The 19,450-nt window shown below is 38.3% G+C and overlaps 1 protein-coding gene across 10 annotated transcripts; it reads right to left on the bottom strand.

The window, feature by feature from the left end:
* Positions 1-19,267, bottom strand: tom1l2a (target of myb1 like 2 membrane trafficking protein a). Of its 10 annotated transcripts, none has more exons than XM_077532555.1 (17): positions 19,152-19,267; positions 16,195-16,279; positions 14,584-14,662; positions 14,358-14,507; positions 12,628-12,762; positions 12,425-12,559; positions 12,219-12,335; positions 9,908-10,041; positions 9,658-9,700; positions 9,277-9,348; positions 8,477-8,648; positions 7,986-8,079; positions 7,690-7,765; positions 7,050-7,124; positions 4,186-4,245; positions 3,022-3,058; positions 1-2,918 (listed from the first exon to the last, which is right to left on the bottom strand). In XM_077532555.1, exons 1-17 carry the CDS (start codon positions 19,201-19,203, stop codon positions 2,779-2,781), a joined length of 1,656 nt encoding a protein of 551 aa, XP_077388681.1. In that variant the 5' UTR covers positions 19,204-19,267; the 3' UTR covers positions 1-2,778. The 10 variants fall into 10 exon arrangements, with proteins under 10 accessions (XP_077388681.1, XP_077388692.1, XP_077388701.1 ...); XM_077532601.1 differs by having other exon boundaries at positions 2,771-2,918; positions 3,022-3,054; XM_077532566.1 differs by lacking the exon at positions 9,277-9,348.
* Positions 19,268-19,450: the final 183 nt, after the last annotated feature.

A 19,450-nucleotide genomic window follows, 5' to 3' on the forward strand; every position in this document is an offset into this window, starting at 1 on the left:
TGAGGTAGCAGTCTCGCGTGTTTTATTGGGCAGTTACATACGTGCATAAAGTCACACAGATACCCGACAAGTCAGCGATGGAAGGGCCCAAACAGACATGGAACGTCCACAAACGCAAAACGTGTATAGTAGTGGCATATTGATTAATAACAGAACCTGAATTTGGAAGAGTCCATGCTGCAATCAACACAACTCCAGTTAATCACTTTGTTACAAGGTCCAGAAATCCATAAACGCAACATTAAGGCCCTTTCAGATGATCACAGGACATATTTGTTTAGTATGTGTGCTGTTTATGCAATGCTTGATTGTTAAATCTCCTAAATTACCACTCAATTAACATAAACCTAATACTAGGTATTTATGCATATTATGTAGGCAAATGTATTTTTCAATGCGTCTAAAGTTTGTTAACAAATCCAGTGGACAATCCAGACAATAATACTTCATCTGATTAACAAGGGTTTTGGTCTTAAGCTGAAAAAAAGAAAAACAAAAATCAACAGAGCAGAGCAAAATTACAAGTAGGAGGTTAAAAGTGCTGGAAATTAAGACAGGATTGAGTTTTGGCATCTTGGAAATACCAAAGACATACTTTAGAAGAGCAGATGAATGATTGGAGTGAAACAAAATAACAAAAACTACAATTGCAATTGTTTTGACATCAAAATGATGAATGGTAAAAATATATAGTTTCTCAAAAACTGTTAAAACATATATACACTATCAGGGGAAGAAATAATACATACATGGCCCTTCTGCATCGCACGATGAATAAAATAAGTAGCCAATGATATATCCTTAATAATACCATTAGTTTATATTTATTGTCCTAATAGTTTGACGCAGTCCTGGCTGTTTAAACACATAATTTCTCGTCCACATTTCTATTCTGGTCAAAAATTAAGTTTATAAAAAAGTTATGTGCAAAATGAAGTCATTCAAAAGAATATTTCACTTTCCTAGAAAAATATGAACCATCTTATAAACGCGCAGAACAACAAAGAGATTAGGTTTGTTTTTTTTTGCTTCAAAGTGTGGATGCGTTAACATGCTGCAGGTGAACTATTTTTGAATGAGTACAATTAAATCTTGATGATCCACATACACTGAGCCTAATTACTGACAGGAAATTAATGAAATTGTCAGTTTGGAATCATTCCAGATACTAAATATAGTTCTGAACAAAAACTGCTTAGTGGGGAAATTATGTAAACTTCCTATTTAGATTTGCGCAACAGATACATTTCAAAAGAATGGTGCCTTGAGATACGAGTTTAATTCTTTGTGTGTTCGTAATGCAAAACATTTGTATTTCGAATCATCTTTGCCCTTTGGAATGAACGGAAATGTCATTAACCTGTTCCAACCTCCCCCCAAAAAACCAACAAATTTTATAATGTGTTTTATAAGAACAATAGTACTCGTTAATATTTACTTGATAAAGCTTAAACCTGCTCTCTGTAACAATTTGGTGAAAAACATCTTTTTTTTAATGTATCTTTTTATTTGACCGTTTATGACTGAAACATCTTCTAATTATTAGATTAACACTTCAGCTGTTCACAATGTCCTGCAAACTTCTACCCAATAGTTTTCAGACTGGATTCGGGTTTGAAATTCCCGCCCTCTTTCATTGTGTACATGAAGAAGGGTGTGTGCAGTTTCATTTCTCATCAACAGGTGGCAGTTGTGATTCGAAATTGTACTTTCTGTGTTCAGTAGCTTTCATGTAATTAAATGAATTAAACCGTTTGTGCACCATGATTAATTCATTGTAAATCTCCATTGTGTGCATGACGTGGCCACCAGGGGAACTTGAGAATAGACCGTCGTGAAGACAAACGAAGAAGACTTTCGCAACTACACAAAGTCACTCAGCAGTTCCTGTGATATCATTAGTATTTTTTTCTTTTCCTGTCTACCGGTACATGTGTTGATGCATCATTTGGTTTCAAATATCCAGTTATAACAGAGCAACTATTGTTAGCCCGTTGATGTCATTTTGCATTTTGTTTGTATTAGGCTAGCGGAAGGCAAAGTTGAGTTGAGTTCACTTCTCATAACTGTATGTATAATTGTATCTGGAACAACTCCTGAGATGGGTCACTCATATCTCCAGCCTCAGGCACTACTGTATTTGGGTTGTTTTTAATTCCCTTTGGTTATAGGGTTGATGACTACACAATGTGCTTATTCTTGTATTACAAACAGCCAAAGTTGCAAGTTACATTAGTTTTCGCTCTCGGGTCCAACAAACCCCTTAAAGAATTACAATACTTTAATATGAACACTTGCCTTTTGTATCAGCTCAATGAAGATTTGTTAGCAGGATTTACACTCCACTTAACTGTTACTGGAAATAGTTATGGGGAGGGATGAAAACATGACCATAAGCACAGCACTTGTGCATAGTACGGAGCAAACCATTAAAAAAATAAATGCATACATTAGCAATTAGCCCATGATATTACCACTTGAGTGGTGATGTTTGTTCACATCAACCAACCTTATATGTTTTAACCCCCTTCTAGAAAGTTAGCCTTTGGTGGAGCATTACAAATGTGAAATAAGGCGTCACTACATCCCACATTGATGGATCAAATACATCCACAAATGGTCTATTACACAACCGGCCCATCTGTGTAAGTTCGAGCAACACTGTAGCAAGAGGCAAGAGGATGAAATGGGGCTGGAGGACCATTTTCAGGGGGAATCATTCAAAGTGCCGACCTTCAGACAGCCCCAAGGGTGCGATTGAGATGCTCGGATGCGAGTCTACAAGGCAAAGAGGGCGTCTTCCGTCCGTTCGGCTTTCTTGTGCGAGCCGACGGGAGCGCGGGCCGGATGAGCGGGGTTATCCCCGGGTGGTGATGTATCTGATGCCTTCGCTCGCTCCTCCAGGAACTTATCAAACTCTGAGGGAAACACAAGGAGTCTTTAAAGCGCATCCATGCAAAACATAGATTTATTTTTAGAAGGAAATTTAACTAATGAATAAAGCCAAATGCTTTGATGTACCTTCACTGGTTACACCTTCATCCGGAGGATCGCCTTTCTAGAAATGAAAAAAGTGGTTATTTATTTTCTTAAATAAAAGCCTTCAGTGAATTGCCACAAGGAATCAATGAGTATGTCTTCCACCTGAACCAATAAATGCATCAATTGGTCTAAAGCTATGGAATGTTTTTAGAATCGATTAATCATACAAAAATAAAATTTTGTACAATTAATTAAACACAAATATCTGCATGTGAGGACGGTCTCGATCTAATTTTTGTCCACTTGGGCTCACCTTCCTCACATTCTAATGGAGTACTGTATTTATGACTGAGTGTATGCAGCTATAAAATGGTGAGTGACGTGGGTGTCAGTAAGCAAATGACAGTCTAGAGTTGTATGGCTGTTAACTGGCTGTTGAGTGCTTGCCTAGGCATCACGATAAACTACAGTAAGTCTGCATGGAAAAAAAAAAAAAAAAAAAGATTCATATGAGTGTTCAGTTAATCATTGCATCCCTACACCTTACCTCAAGTAAGGATCATACAACATTGATTATGTAATTAATAAAGGCCTCTTCTTCACTATTTGATGTTATTGAGGTACTGGGGTACTTGTGTTTGGAAAAATAACCACAAAATAATCACAATAATAGGTAATTAACCCACTTCTTATGTATGTCAAAAAGGCCTCATATGACATAGATCTGAATAAAATGTGTTTTTTAGTCCACTGAAACAAACCCACCATGAACAAAGTCATTTTAATACTGCTTTTACAATAACACTTTATTAGGTACACATGCATTTTGTAGTGAGATAGTTTATTTTGTAACTTGAGAGAGGCAAAATATTATTCAAAGCAGGGCAGGTTTAAGCCACTAGAAACTACTTGTACAACCACAAATTATAAACATTAAATTAATAACTCTTGGACAGTCTCAAAATTGAACATTATTAGACAAAATGGACTTCCAGTACATTGTGCATGCGTACCTAATGAAGTTTGCGGGTAAGTTTAGCCTCACGCTCATCTGTGATGTCAGTCATTGGTGAAATCAAGTAAGATTAAATGAGAATAAAAAGGAATGTCACGTTAGAAGAAACTAATGTTTTGTGGGATGGATGGGTTGGGGAAAAAAAGAAGAAACGAACAGATGTGAAATCAAGGTAAATCAAATCTCACCACGTCAGCACAGAGCCACTCCTCTATGTCATCCATGACAGAGGACTGCGATACAGGGATCTACGGAGCAAACCAGGGAGCAGCACCAAAAAAAAAAAAAAAAAAAAAAAAAAAAAAAAGCCACACAACACAAAAGACAACCACATCACACAACGGAAACAAATATCACAACACAAATAAAAAGAGGAGGAATCACTAATGGCTCAGACAGGGAGAAAATAAATTAAATGGCATCAAAAAGAAAAAGAAAAAAGCAAAGGCCAAGCAACTCTCAAATCCGTGATGTTGTTGTGCAACAATCTGCTAGGGAGATGCTGACCTCAAGAACAGGGAGTTCCCAGGTTGTGTTTTCTCATTAGCTCCGTGGTGCTGACACGGCCTAACAGCTGCCGCCTAATGTCACGCAGCAGCGTTCATTATTCCGCATCATTAGGGAATTAGCAAATCACTTCAACCTGATTAAGAGATGGATTGGAGGAGAAAAGCTCGAGGACAGTCGACAGGCAATCACACACACCTGGAGCACGTGACGGACTGTGATGTAAGTGACATTGAAGATGTCGTGTGGGTGACAGGCAACAAATATTTAGAGTGACTTTTATCCGAGGACGGCTCGAGCTACTCCATAAAATGTTTGAAGATGCTGGCCATTACTTGTTATTAAACACAAGGAAGAGTTTTTTTTTTCTTTTTTGGGAGATTAGAGTGGAGAAGAGAGGTAGCAAGTGAGCATCATTGACAAGTAACAAAGAATCAAGCTGTAGTGATGAGAGAAACCTGACTAGGAGGGCTCAAAAGGTTCTTATTCCAACATTTACAAAGATAACACCAATTTCTTTGCCACTATGAAATACATGGCAGCTACAGTGTTTACATGTGTTTAGTTGACTGGTCAATGTCAGCTTCGACTGGGACGTGTGGCGGCTTTAGGTCTTGTTTATCTACAGCCCAATACTCACAGCTATGTGGACATGTTGCAATAAGTGATACTATATACTGCGTGGTGAACAAGGTTTATTTGGGAATAACGTTACATTATCTGGACAAAAGTAATTAGACACCTGACAATTACACCGAGAAGAAGTGAAAATTGTCGCTAATGTGCAAAGTAGTTGTGACTGAGCAGGATCATATTCAACTTGACTTGTCAAAACTTAAAAAGGTTCAGACTTGAGACTTACAGTGGATGTATAAAATCAACACACCCCTATTCAAATGCAAGGCTTTTATGATAATAATAGTCAATTAATAGATAAAATCCACTATTAATGTGACATACAACCTATACAATCTAATTGGGGAAAATGTTTTTAGAAATAAATTAATACATACATAAATAAATAAATAAAAATCCACTATTAATGTGACCCACACCTATATAATCCGATGAGGGGGGGAAAAATGTTTTTAAGATGGGAAGCGAAACTAAACAACTGAAATAATGTGGTTGTAAAAGTGTGCACACTTTCATAACTGGGGATGTGGCTGTGTTTAGAATTAACAAAGAAAACTCAAGTTAAATTAATTCATCTTGCCACAATTTAAATGGCCTCTGATTAACCCCAAATAAAGTTCAGATGTTCTAGTAGGCTTTTCCTGACGTTTTTTTTTTTTTTAAGTTTGGATGTTATTAGTTAATTCTGAACACAGCCACATCCCTATATTACTGAATCTACATTTTTGTAAATCCCCTTCTCAGGTTGTGTATATTGTGTATACAGTGTTCACTCGCTATAATGCGGTTCACTTTTCGCAGTTTCGGTGTATTGCGGATTTTTTTAGTGCAATTCTGCATGTTTTTTTTGTTTGTTTGGTTTTTTTTACAGTAATGTAACTATTATAGAAAATTAATGAAGGTTTGAACATTGAGAATGTTTAAACAAGAGAGAAATGTGAGAAAAGTAAATGCCTTGTTGAGAAAAATGTATAAACTGTGTGGTGAGGGGTTTTAGAACCTTAAAACATTTATAGCAAATGTAAAACATAAAGCTAGCTACTTGGCGGATTTCATTTATTGTGAGCATTTTTTGGAACCTAACCCCAGTGGAAAACGAGGGAACACTTGTGTGATTATTATTGCATATACTGTATTTCATGACCACTGTACTTATGACTTACACAAATGTGACTCCCACCTCTGGAACCTTCCACAAAGTTGGATGCATAGTCTTCGTAAAACGATGGAATACAAATTCAGTGTTCCAGACATGATTAATAATTGAATAAGTGATGTCCTAAACGTCTTTTATCCAAGCCCACCCCCCAAAAAATCTATTAAAATGATGACAATTTCACATTTGGGGGGGGGGGGGGGAATTAAGGTGAAAGGTGTCAGTAACCTCCCAGTGTGGCAACTATGTCAATAAAATAAATCAGTGGTGGGCAATATGGAGAAAATGCTTTCAAGTATGTTTTTGGCAAGTTGGCATATGATCAAGCTTAAATAATCATCTAGGCTTTAAATTAATACAGCAGAATAAAAATACCTGACCAAACAGGATGCTCTGTCATGCAAAATATGGCACAAAGCCATCCTGTTTATAGATCTGCAACCCCATCTGCAATATTTAGAAAATGGCTCAGTCAGCTAAAAACAGCAGTGGCAAATTTGCAGCCGTAGACAAATGTTATCTTTAATGTTTGCATCATCATATTACCCATCACCGCAGTATAACACCTCTATTAGACATGGAGTTGGGATAAGGAAACTTTGCTGGCTTTTATTTTAGTGGACCAGGAGAGAGTGGTGTGAGACTAAAAACCAAGAATGGTGGATTATGACTGAGGCCTGATGAAAGCGGGTGGTGATGGTGGATGACGAGGGGGCAAGCGGGAGGAGGACACACTACGGATGAAGTCCTCACCATTCCTTGGGTAATAAGCCAGCTGTCTATGGGCAGCTCCTGATCTGCCGGGTTATCACTCCTTTCTACCCTCAGCTGAATCAACAACAGAAATACACCTTACTCCAGAGAAGACAGGTTACGGGACGCAGCACAGTATCACAGACAGCCAAGTCAAATATGGAAGAGGTGTCGCTATAAGGAGGATAATGACAGACTGAAATAAAGGAGTGAGAGGAAGATGAAAATATGGGGAAAAGATGTTGGAATTCTCAATGAAAAAATGATTGATTGATAACTGGCACTGTTAATGTGTGCCAGTGTGTATAGAGGCTGAGATTTTAGAACGACCTGCGTGCAAAGTGATAACATGCAAATGCAACACATGGACAAAAGTATTAGGACACCCTGCCTTTACTTACAGGGGGTGAAAAGACTTTTGTCCATATGGTGTCTTTTGCAATGTGTTCAAGCAGAATATAATCATTCAAAAACGTGTTCATTGTGCAAATAAGAGTTAGTTCACTCTTTGCTCTTGTATCAATGCACACAGATGTGAATGTCAGAGTGGCAGACGGTCGCAACGCTTGTGACACCCGTGTAACTCGCGCTCGGCATCTGCGCTAAAGTTGTCTCATTCAAAACAGTCGAGTGGACTCACCCCTCCAGTGTTGTGCTGTCTAACATCCAAAGCCGAGGCCAGACCACCCAGAGCCTGCGGATCTTCGTACTTGACACTGTGCACAACAAACACTTCAATGTCACAGATAAGAACCACCTTTGCTTCTGGAAATTTCTATACGTTGACCATCTTAACAATCAATCTTCATAGATGTCCTCCTTGTCTGGTTCTTTTCAAAACAACTGCTACATTTACACAACGTAATAAAGATTCAAAGAAAAGAATATTTCCTCAACTAGCAATACAAACCCAAGCCCAAAAGCATGTAGGCATACTTTTTACGTTGGTCAGCCAGAGAGCTGCCCCGAGTCTGGGCAAACATGTCAAAGTCATCCTGGTTGCGGCTTGGTTGACTTGTAGGACCGACATCTGGAACAAGGGGAGATCACAGTTGAAATGGACCAGTGGAAGGAGAAAAAGCGGCCATGGAGCTTGTTAAAGAAACAAGGAAACCAACAGAGCAAAACAGCATGATACCTAATTATATATTGCCTTCCTGTCACAGGAGTACTCTGAATATCTCCATTATAGCTGTCAAATATGTAATGGTGATCTTCAGCTGACATGTGGAGTGTTAACATGATAATGACAGGTTCCCTTTAGGACGCGGGAGTAATTATTTGCGTAATCTTGTGTGGATTCAAATTTTGGTTGAAAAGCTAAACCTAGTCCCTAATTGACAGTTCAGAGTAGATATTAGTCACTCTGGAAGTACTTTCAGGACAGATGGGCAAATTGTAGCACACAGACTGTGTTTTCTTCTTACCAAGGCCGGCCAGCGCAGAGGACAGGGATGCCGCAGCGGGGTTACGGGCTGGGGAGGCAGCGGCCCCTGCGGTGCTGTGAGGAGGCGTGCTGGATGCCACTCTGGGTGTGACCACAGCAGGAGAGCCGGGACCCAAGTCAATCAGATTGTCATCTGTGGCCTCACCCAAAATCTAGGAGGAGGAGAATGCAGCTTTAACTTCCCCTTAAAAATAATTTCAAACTGATCTTATAAAATCAACCATTAAAATAAATTCCTTACAGATGATTTGATTTTGAAAAAAAACACACCTAAGTGCACATACGCAGTGGTGGCCAGTGCAATACAGTCATTCAGATAAAAATAAAGAAAGGGCTCTACACTAAACTAACTTTTTGCACTGGTGCAACCAACATTTCTCCTTGGGTGCGCCAGCACAAAAGTTAGGTATACCAAAATCTTCTAAATTTACAACTTGTGTTATAAGATGGCAACAATGATGCTATGAGCAAGCCTGCCTATAAGCTTAGCTCATTCCCTACATTAAAATACCTCTGACACCAATTATCACTTTTCCACTAGCCAGGGCTTTGCTGCCATCTTGTGGCATCTAAGAGCATTACAGAAAGCACTCCAAAAACACAAATGGGTGGGTGAATTTATCTGTGAATAGCTCGAGACTAATTCCACACACAAACAAGTGACTTTGAGTGCAGCAAAGCACAACTATGGGAGGGTTCACTGTCGCACTGAGGGTTGAGGGTAAAGTGGGCAGAAAATAGGGAATGTTGCGAGGCACAGATATGGTTTTGTATATTTACTATCACACTGTTCATCCCAGGAACTTTGGCTGGCCCTGAACATGGCAGCAATGTCATACTTGCCTCCGTCAGCTAGCAACAATACAAACAGACAGAGCACACACAGATCAACAGAAAGCAAACACAAACAACTGCGTGGGATGTGGCGAGAGATGCCCCGCTCCTCTCTCACATGACAAACTGGTAAAATGTACCATCCCAATAGCAGATTGCACATCCAAATGTTGCTTTCTCTGACACTGGTTTAGAGCCGGATCATCTCGGAAAGCGTTTATGTCCCCACAGTCAACTTACAAATATTTACGCATTCAAACAGCTGACTTTATCTAACCATACAAATAAACAATGGACGCATTCAGAGCAGCTACTGGCAATACTCACCCCTTTGTTCTGAGCGCCTCTCCCCGACCTGTACCTTTCATACCTGGAAGCAGCACAACACACTATGAATGTTGTATGCAACTGATTTCGCTGCATGTTTTTCATCCATCCATCCATCCATTTTCTTGACCGCTTATTCCTCACAAGGGTCGCGGGTGCATGTTTTTCATTTAAAAAAAAAATTAATAAAAAAAAATTGAATGAATAATGAATTGTTTGGACCCCACACGATCCTTTCGACTGACCGCACCTCTCGTATCGGAGGAAAATGTTGTTGAGGTCGTCGTTGACGTGCAGCAGCTCCTCGGTCACTTCCTCGTTTGACATGCGTGAGATCAGTTCAACGACTCGCTGCTGCATTGCTCTGCATGTCCTGTGCAGCTCCTTAATTGAATAAAACAAATAGAGGATAAAGCAGATATAAAATGAATGAGTTTTATAGATAACAATGAAATAAAAAGATGTGGATCTGATTTAGGTTCCAAGGTGTACCATGTATTGCATATCAAAGAGGTATAAAAGGTTGGATATAGTTATTGCAATCAGTAAAAGAAGACTGCTGGATGATCATAAGGTCACTGGGAATGAAATGTTTTGTCAAGACCTAAGTACACTACTCCCCCTGGTGGCCATAACACATAGACAACATACAAGCATAGAGTTACCGCTTTTGGATGTTGTATACTTGTGATCTAATTACAGTTATTTCATAAACATGTCTACTAGAAGTTTAAATAAATGTGAATTTAAATTGTTTATGAATGCTTATGTGACTTCATGCCAGGCTTATTTTGCATACTTTGCATTAATCAAAATAAGTAAAGAAGCTACCACTACGTTTTAAACCCAGCATTGGATATGTTGGGACATAATTAAGCAATAAGAAAAAAAAACACACACACATTGAAACCAAGAAAATTCTGTTCATGAATTTAGTCATCATAGATGTGCCTTGAGATAAGAGTTTAATTTGGTCCAGAATTTAAAGCACTTGTATCTGAAAATTGTCGTTCCCCATAGAAATGAATGGAAATGTTAATAATTGTACCAGCCAAAGTTTATGAAAGTTACAGTAACATACTTAAATATAATGCAAATAATTAATCAGCATGTGGACATGATGCATTTATTGCAACGCCTGTGGATGTGGGTGACCTGTCCACCGGGTTACAGTATAATACAATCATAAAGACACAAACAAGAAGATTATTACAACTACTTTAAGTGACTCAAGTGCCTGTGAGTTATTTGTTAACGTGCTGCTTACATCAGTCGTGTTTTTGGGACATAAAGTGACGTCATGTTTTTTGTCTAAAAGGGAGCGATGGGAGCCAATGTTACGATGCGAGTAGAATAAAAAAAACATTGCAAGTTTCACTACCATTTTCAGACTATGACTAATACATGTGCACATGTACTCATAAATTTGGGGGACAATCACTCGCGGTTTTCGTATATATGGCACCGAAATCGACCGATTGTACAATTTTTTTTCCCCTTTCTTGGAGGAAGAATATGAAACCTGAGATGATTAGACGCGTCATCTCAATTATGGCAATACTTGACGATGCCATACGACATTTTTAAAGCACAATAGACCAGGAAACAAGTCCAAACTGAACAGTGCTGTGTTTAGATGAAAATATCCAATGTGTCAGCATACAGGGAATGTCATTATTTTGATACTTAATCAACTTAATCCTTTGCGCAGGGAATCAGACGACATTGATCTAGTGCAGGGGTGTCAAACATACGGCCCGCGGGCCGGATCAGGCCCGCAAATGGGTTTAATCCGGCCCGCGAGATAATTTTGTTAAGTAAAAAAAAAATAATAATAAATAAAAAAAAAAATTGTAATGTCCGACTAATTAATCAGCCAGCCACAATCAAAACATATAACTTTGTAATTTCACAAGCAGTCCTCAGATGACCAATGCAACTTGTCCAGGGAATCGTCGTCCGGGATGTCATTATTTTACACACAACTTTAACTACAGTTTGTTTAATTATTATTAATTTTTTTTGGTAATCATACACCAACATAAATGTGTTAAATACGACACAAATTCAATTACTGGTAACATAAATAGATATGACAAGGATAAACGTCCTTATAACATCATTAACTGCGCCATGCAGTGCATTCTGGGAACAATATATATGCAAAACAGGTCGATTTCACACGTCCAGAATGTATACCGGCAAAGTGTTGCTGTGTTCTATTTGCATTTGTGTTATTTTTCGGAAAAATATGATTACAATTGAGCTCCGTAATTTAGGTCTGGTCTACGAAAATCTGCGTATAAATGACAGCAATTGTTTTTAAGTTATATACCGTTATTTTTCCGATGCGGCCCACTTGATAATAAATTTTCCTCCATGCGGCCCCTAAGCTAGCGTGAGTTTGACACCCCTGATCTAGTGTATATGTTCATACACACTGCCTCATAGAATGAAGGAAAAGCAACGTTGAGGCATGTGTTGCTTTAAATTGGACCACAAATGCAAACTAGTGTTATGTACAAAGTTATGTATATTGTAATATAAATCCTCCATCAAACCTGGAGCAGCTCTAGGTCGGATTTATCTTCCTGGCCGGGGACCATCTCTGTGAGCATCTCTGACAAGACTTTAATGTTGCCTCTCACAATGTCCAACTCACTACGTAACCGTGCCACCTGTAGGCAAAGACAGTCAAAATTGAGTTTTAAACATAAATCTGTGAAAAGAAGCAGTGAGTGGTCTCGTGAGTCTGACTGCATATCACCTGTTGGGGAGTTGCGGTGATGGGGCCATGTGGAGAGACCTGTGTTGCAGGTGAGTTTGTTGCAGGTTTTGGAGATGCAGCAGTGGTTGCAGGTGCGAGGTACTTGATCATGGCTGGGTCCACCTCTGGTGTTCCCTGAGAGGAGAAACATGAGATAATAATCAATGTGTATGCATGTTATGTATGCGTACTTCCAAATGTACCCGCTGTGGTGTGTGGATGGGCGACAGTGCATCCAAATCTGCCATGGGGAACTCCAGCCCCTTCCTCTTCAGTTCTTCATAGATGTGGACCACCCCCGTAAGATCAGGACTGCTCCGGAATGCATCGGCCCAGGCCTAATACACAGAGACATGCGATTATTCACTCATTAAAAGGTGATTTGACAACATCTGATGAAGCTAGTGCCAGTATAGATTGCCTTAAGACATTTTCTACAACAGTAAAAATGTAGTATCATCACAGAATATACAGTACAACAAATCATACAGTTGGAAATAGCCTGTAATCTACAGTACATTAACTCATTCACCACCGTGGATGTTTATATTCATCAACAGTAATCTAACCATTCACAAACACTATTGCGACATATGTTCATTTTATACATTTTTCAACAGGTAAATGAGGAAGAGGGTCTTGCTCAGTTTGTGGAACTTTAATGACAATAACTTCCCTGCAGATGGCAGCATTGCGTCACTTTGGATTTGAGACGAGCGGACAAGCTGTGTCGTGGTATTAAGTAAAAAGTGTGTCCCCATTGTCAGAGGAGAGGAAATGGTGCAGTATATGGGCTGAATGAGGAACACCATTTTAAAAAGCCATTCTTTTGTACCAGTAGCTAAATTGATGTGTCGACTCTACTGTTCTCCGTCATTCACTTACAGTTACCTAAAGTATGCTAGCTTCTGATTGGTTAGTGTTAGCCAGCTGATAGGGGGTCAGGAAGTGTTGCCATTCTCGCTGTTGCGTATGTCGAGTAAAATTTAAATGAAAAAGAAATCCATCTACATCCTGCCTTTTCATTTTATAAAGAGTATTCCATTCACCACAAACGAATCCTTACGTTAGCTCCTGGTGGACAAAAGCCAGCACATCGTCCAGACCATAGCTACGCTACGTGTATTTCTCCCAAGTTTCTGAGTTTGTTTTTTTTCCTCGCAAATTTGTCATTCTATAAAGCTAAAAATTACAAGTTTTTTTTTCTCGCAACTTTCTAACTTTGTGGGTGAAGCAAGGGTTTTATTAACAATAGTAATATGACTATATGAAATATGAATATATAATGAACGGACAATTGGTTTCCTTCTTCTTCTCCTTTTATAGAATCAACAGTAAACTTTTTCTTTCTCTTCTTTCTATGACTAGGAGCAAAGCTAAATTAGAATTTTTTTTTAAAGCTCAGCTGTAATTTAAATTTATACAATAAAATGTATTAATTATTCCTTTAATTATTTGCTCGACATAGCACGACAAAAAAAATATAGTACAAAAAAAAAACTATTTTCAATTGAATTTTTTATCATTTAAGCTTTGGGTCCATATCATGCTATTTTAAGCCCCGCCACAATTAACTATAGGCATATACTGTATATACTGTATAAGATTATACATTACTTTTGGCACATTGACAATGTAATTTCGTATGGAATTGAGTTATTTTGGTGGCCATTTTCTAACTCAAAACGCGGTAAAAAGGCGAACAATATGGGGAACACTGCTTTGACGACAGCCATTCATTTACTGTTGGTTTTATATTTAATTAATTAAACAAATCTGTAAAATTTTATTAAATCGCTCTAAAGAATTACAAAAATAATGATTATTGTTCAATTTTACTTGTTGAATTGTCTTTGAGATTTAACACCATAATCTATGCATCTACCCTTTAAAATAGTGTGGTTTTTGACAATAATACAAATGCAGACTATACCTGTATGAGCGACAGCACTTTGTCTTGCACGATGGTTGGCGGATTGGCTTTGGGGGAGATTATTTTCACCAAAACGCCATCAATGAAATCTCTGTTGGCCACCTGAACGTGAAACCTGTGGCCACAGTTCTTCACACACGTCTCCATTACCTACCGAGTTATAGAAGATCAGTGAAATAACGTGCAAAATCCTTGGAGTCGAAAAGTCTGTGGTGATGTGCTTCACCGTTAGCGCCAGCATGACTTCTCGGTAATTCTTGTTGCCACTGAGTCGTTTCTTTAACGCTCGCATGGCATCTTTCGGCCTTAGGGGAAAGAAACACATTAAAAAAAAACTTGAAAAGAGAGGTGAGACATTGACACTCATACTGGGGGAAAAAATGAAATGACTGTCATTTCAGTGGAAATGGTGGTTTCAAACCTGTTCAGTTCACATTGACAAAAATAATTTATAGCCCCTTTCTCTTCAACATAATCAGACACAAATTAATACAGTAAGATGTAACAAATTGGAGTATTTTTTTTGAAAATTGGAGTATCATTTTTTTCTATGTAGACCGTGTCGGGAACAAATTATTTTTCATGACACGATAACAGATGACCATTTGCCAGTCGGGGGATGTGTGCCAGTGTGACGGAGTGAAGCCAGCACACCATCTGCTTCTCTTGCTTTTCTCCTACGGCGATGTCACCGCTGTCAATGCATGAAGGGTCCAACTTGGCGCTCGCTTAGCCTTTGTCCACTGCAGATGAGACTTCATGCGCTATCAATCTCATGAAGCTACACGTTTCATTATTATGCATGATCATTTGCTCTACAGAATCATCTGAACATCAGTGTTTAAGTGGTGGTATATTTGGAAATATACAATATATTCATATATATTATATTAATATATAATATTTAGATAAGGTAAGGATTGTTAAAAAAAACAAAAACAAAAACAACTAAAACTAACTTTGATTTAAACCCCCCCCGAAATAAACTAAAAATGAGTGCTTAAAAAAATGGAAATACAGTTTATGTTTATAAAACTATAGCAAAAATGTCCTTTGTTTTCATCTTTGTCAAGTAATTTCATACATGAACTTTCAGTATTACGTACGGCTGTACAAAAGAAGACGGCTGAACAGTCATTTGGCAATTGTAGTTTGCGTTATTGCATAATATTTAGCGACCTTTTGGTCATTGTTTAATCTTGCACTCAACAAATACCCACGATATATTAAAAAAACAAAAACAAAAAAAAACAAACTAAAACTAATACTAAACTAATAAAACTAAACCAAAATGAAGCATTAAAAAAAAAACCTAATAAAAGTAACAAAGAAACAACCCCCCCCCCCCCCAAAAAAAAAAAAAAATAAAATATTTAAACCAATTGAATTTTAAAAATAAAAACACAAAACAAAATAAATAAAAAAAGAAACTATAAAGACAAATCCCAAAGTATTACCCTGGCGTGTAGGCATTAGGAATGTGAAAAGATTGGGGGTGGGGGTGGGGGTGATGACAAGGAAGCATTTTAAACATTCTTGCTGAGATTCATCATCCTGATTATCTAACTGAGGAAGTGATGATCTCAGTTAATTAATTCCCACATACGGGCGTTCATACGAGAAGTAAAATAGAGAAGTGAGTGCATTCAGTGACACCTCCAAAGCTAACAAAAGGCTTTTTGTGGCGGCCGTGAACTATTGCTGCAGTAGGCCAGTAAAACAAAGAGAGCTCCGTGACAAACTGACGTGGGCACCACCAATGTGAGAAGCAGAATTCTTTCCACCAATCCTACACTGTGAATAGCAAACCCTGTGCTGGCTCATTTCGCGAACTCACCCCTCATCAGTCTCGTTTATGATGTCACAGATCTCCATGTTGAGGGCCCAGTCTTCATTCTGGAGCCCTCCATCAGTGGCCCTCTCTGGAAGAAGAAACAGAAATGTTTTGTTTTGTTTTTTTTAAACTCGTTTGAATTGAATATACAAAGAAACAAAAAATGCTTTAAACACCTGTGACGTGAGCTCAGAGATTGAATTGACATGTTTGAAGGTAATTGCTGAAAACGGGGAAAGACTGAGAACTTTGCAGTGAAAAAATGAAGATCTACAGAAATCAGAGAATAATAAATGTTGAGAGGCTGAAATCAAACGATTTGGACAATTTCAATGTGGCTCTTCCAAACAATTACTGAAATAGTTGCTGATTTTATTAGAAAAGAATAGAATAGAATAGAATAGAATGACCTTTATTATCATTGTTTACAATGGTAAACATAAACATTGTGTAACAATGAAATTGGATATGGCACTCCAGTATACACATATAAAAATAATTAAAAATAATTAAAAAATTTAAAAAAAAAAAAATAATAATTAGAATATGTATGGACACAAAGATTTACCCAAGAGAATATTTGCATTTGAAAGCAGAATATTTACACTGGGAATTTTCTTTACAAGGGAATGATCATGGATTCCTTGGTTGACTATGTACATCAGTTATCAGAGTAGTGCAATAATACTACAGTGCAATAAGGCGACATTATCGATCACTTGCCGATTCATTTTGACACCTCTAAATAAAATAACCAAAAATATTGTGTAATGATGTCGCTTTTCATCCAGTGAAACTTAGAGGTTGACTTAAAACAGACAGACTTAAAGCGTCATTTGGCACACTCTCAGCAAAACTGTTGTGTCAGCAAATCAACACGCAACGGCAAACTTAATGCGGATAAGTGCAAGACGAAAAGTGGACTTAAATGGAGGATTAGATGATTTTGAGGTTTGGACAGAGGATCTGCGTTGCTTGAAACTCAGAGACTTTGAGCCAACTTTCATGCCCAGGCACTGGGCTGCGTCAGGAACCGAGTTTAAAACAATTCACCACCGTCATCAGAGGGTTAAATACCCACAGAGTGGTGACAACGTTTCCCCACTCCTCCCATCCCAGTCCTGTGAACTGAGACCCCATCAGTGGAGTCAGATGATTATGAGGTAGGCAGTGCCTTGCAGTGCCAACTAGGCTGCTGTCTCTCTCTATTACCACCCTCCACATTTCACATTGTCAGTCCCATCACCACTTTTCTCCTTGCTGTTGTCACACTTCCAACTTGTCTTTGTGGCAAGCAAGCTAACAAAAACAAAAAGATTTATCTGAGTGTTAAAAGTCAACAATAAATAATTTCTAGGGACCTTCATCTATAGATATGGGAAATTATGAGTTAATGTAAAGTTGGATAAAAAGAATGAAGAAAAATTTATTGTAAAGTAATTGTCTTTACTATAAAATTTTAGATGTAACGTACATTTACTTGACAGCAGAGGCTGAGTGGCAATGCTCTAGATAACAGACTGTCATGATTTCCCAGTACTGTATTAATAAGCAAAAAACAAAAATCAAGACCTCGCCCTTGCTGTCAGCCTGTCACACATTTCCAATTTCCTTATTAGCTCCATCAAAGCGAGTTTGTTGGTTTATGTTGGTTTTTGAAACTGAATTAGATTCACGACATCCATCCTCCGCTTGAGAAAAAAAAAATCTCGCACCTCAAGGAAATGCGATAACAGCAAGTCAGGGTTTTGAGGCTGAAACCTGATGTGGGATAACATAACATGTCTCAGAGAAACTTGCAAACTACAGAAATTGAGTCAGGTGCAACCACAGCAAATGGATGTGGGTAGGTTATAGGGCATAACACTAGGTACACTTGCACAACTGTGCCTTTGCAAAGATAACAATGCTCTGTTTGTATTGAGTCAATGAGGTACAGTATTCATTTCATTTTTATTACTGTGGTTGTAGGTTTCAGTGGCATATGAATTGAATGGCACCATTCTTAGAGCTGTTTCTATTGGTTAATGTTGGATTCTGTAATATTTTTTATTCCAGGCACTTTGTGAGTCTTCCCTATGAGAATAACTGCATGAGTTTGTCAGAAAGCTTCCAGGACTGGTGTCACATGGACACATTTCAAATCCAAACTACAAGTTTTCTCTTTGGAAGTAATCCCACTGGAGTCTTAATGCATGCCCAGCCTTCTCTGTCAGAACTTCATGCACTCTGCGAGATTCTTCTTTGCTATGAAGGGCATTTTGATGTCAAACATCTCCTTGACATGAAGGTGGCCAGGAAAGTCACTTCTTCTCACGCACTGAACGAAGCAAACGTCACAGACGTACAGGGTAGTCATCTTGCCATTATGGAAGAGGAAATTCATAGTTTGGATTGGACATTTACCTGTAGCTCTGAATCTTTTCTGACACACGTCGTATAAATAAAATGTACAGTACAACTGAGCCTCCTCTCACATCTCTACTGGGCAATCACAAAAGGACACGCCTCATCACAACGTTGTGCATTCTGCAACACTGCAACCTAAAGCACGTCAAGTACTGAATCCTATTAGCTGGCTTATATATCTTAATTATTCATTCCAATGGACATAAACTCATAAAACGGACCTGTTTGCCACATACCTACAGCAAACTTTTCATAACTAAACCTTTAAATTAAAAACTAAAAAACCACACACACTTTAAGGGACCAAAATACACACGTGAGTAGGCTATTGTCGTAAATGAAGTAATTTTACTGAATGTAGTTACAACGGAGTAAGTTGGGAGTTTAGTAGGGAAAAAAAAAACGTCTGGAAGCTCATTCCAATTAGATGACGTTTGCCACAAGGATGCTAGCTCGCTTTTTCTTGGCGCCACTCACCAAAATGTTAGTCTGCCTATTAGCCAGTAAATTTCATTGCATAGCAAATGCATTTTTTTAAAAAGAGGACGTACCAATGCATTGGCCCACGGGAGTGCTGTAGGGATTTCCGAGTAAGAACTCCATTTTGACAGCAAACAATCCGCTCGGTGGTGACAGGCGGAGGCCCAGACAGTACTCTTAAGCCCCGCCTTCAGAGCTATCTATTGGACAACACACATCCACAACTTGAATGCTAACGGTTGATATGGCTGTCAGTCATAGTGTGCTTCTCGTGGTATCGACATACATTTTCATCCATGCATATAGGTTATGATTCATTTTTAAAATTTCTCACGATTGTTGTAACTTCCATAAAAATGCTCTATATAAA

The sequence above is a fragment of the Festucalex cinctus genome, chromosome 1 (genome assembly GCF_051991245.1).
Source record: "Festucalex cinctus isolate MCC-2025b chromosome 1, RoL_Fcin_1.0, whole genome shotgun sequence".
Lineage (NCBI taxonomy): Eukaryota > Metazoa > Chordata > Actinopteri > Syngnathiformes > Syngnathidae > Festucalex > Festucalex cinctus.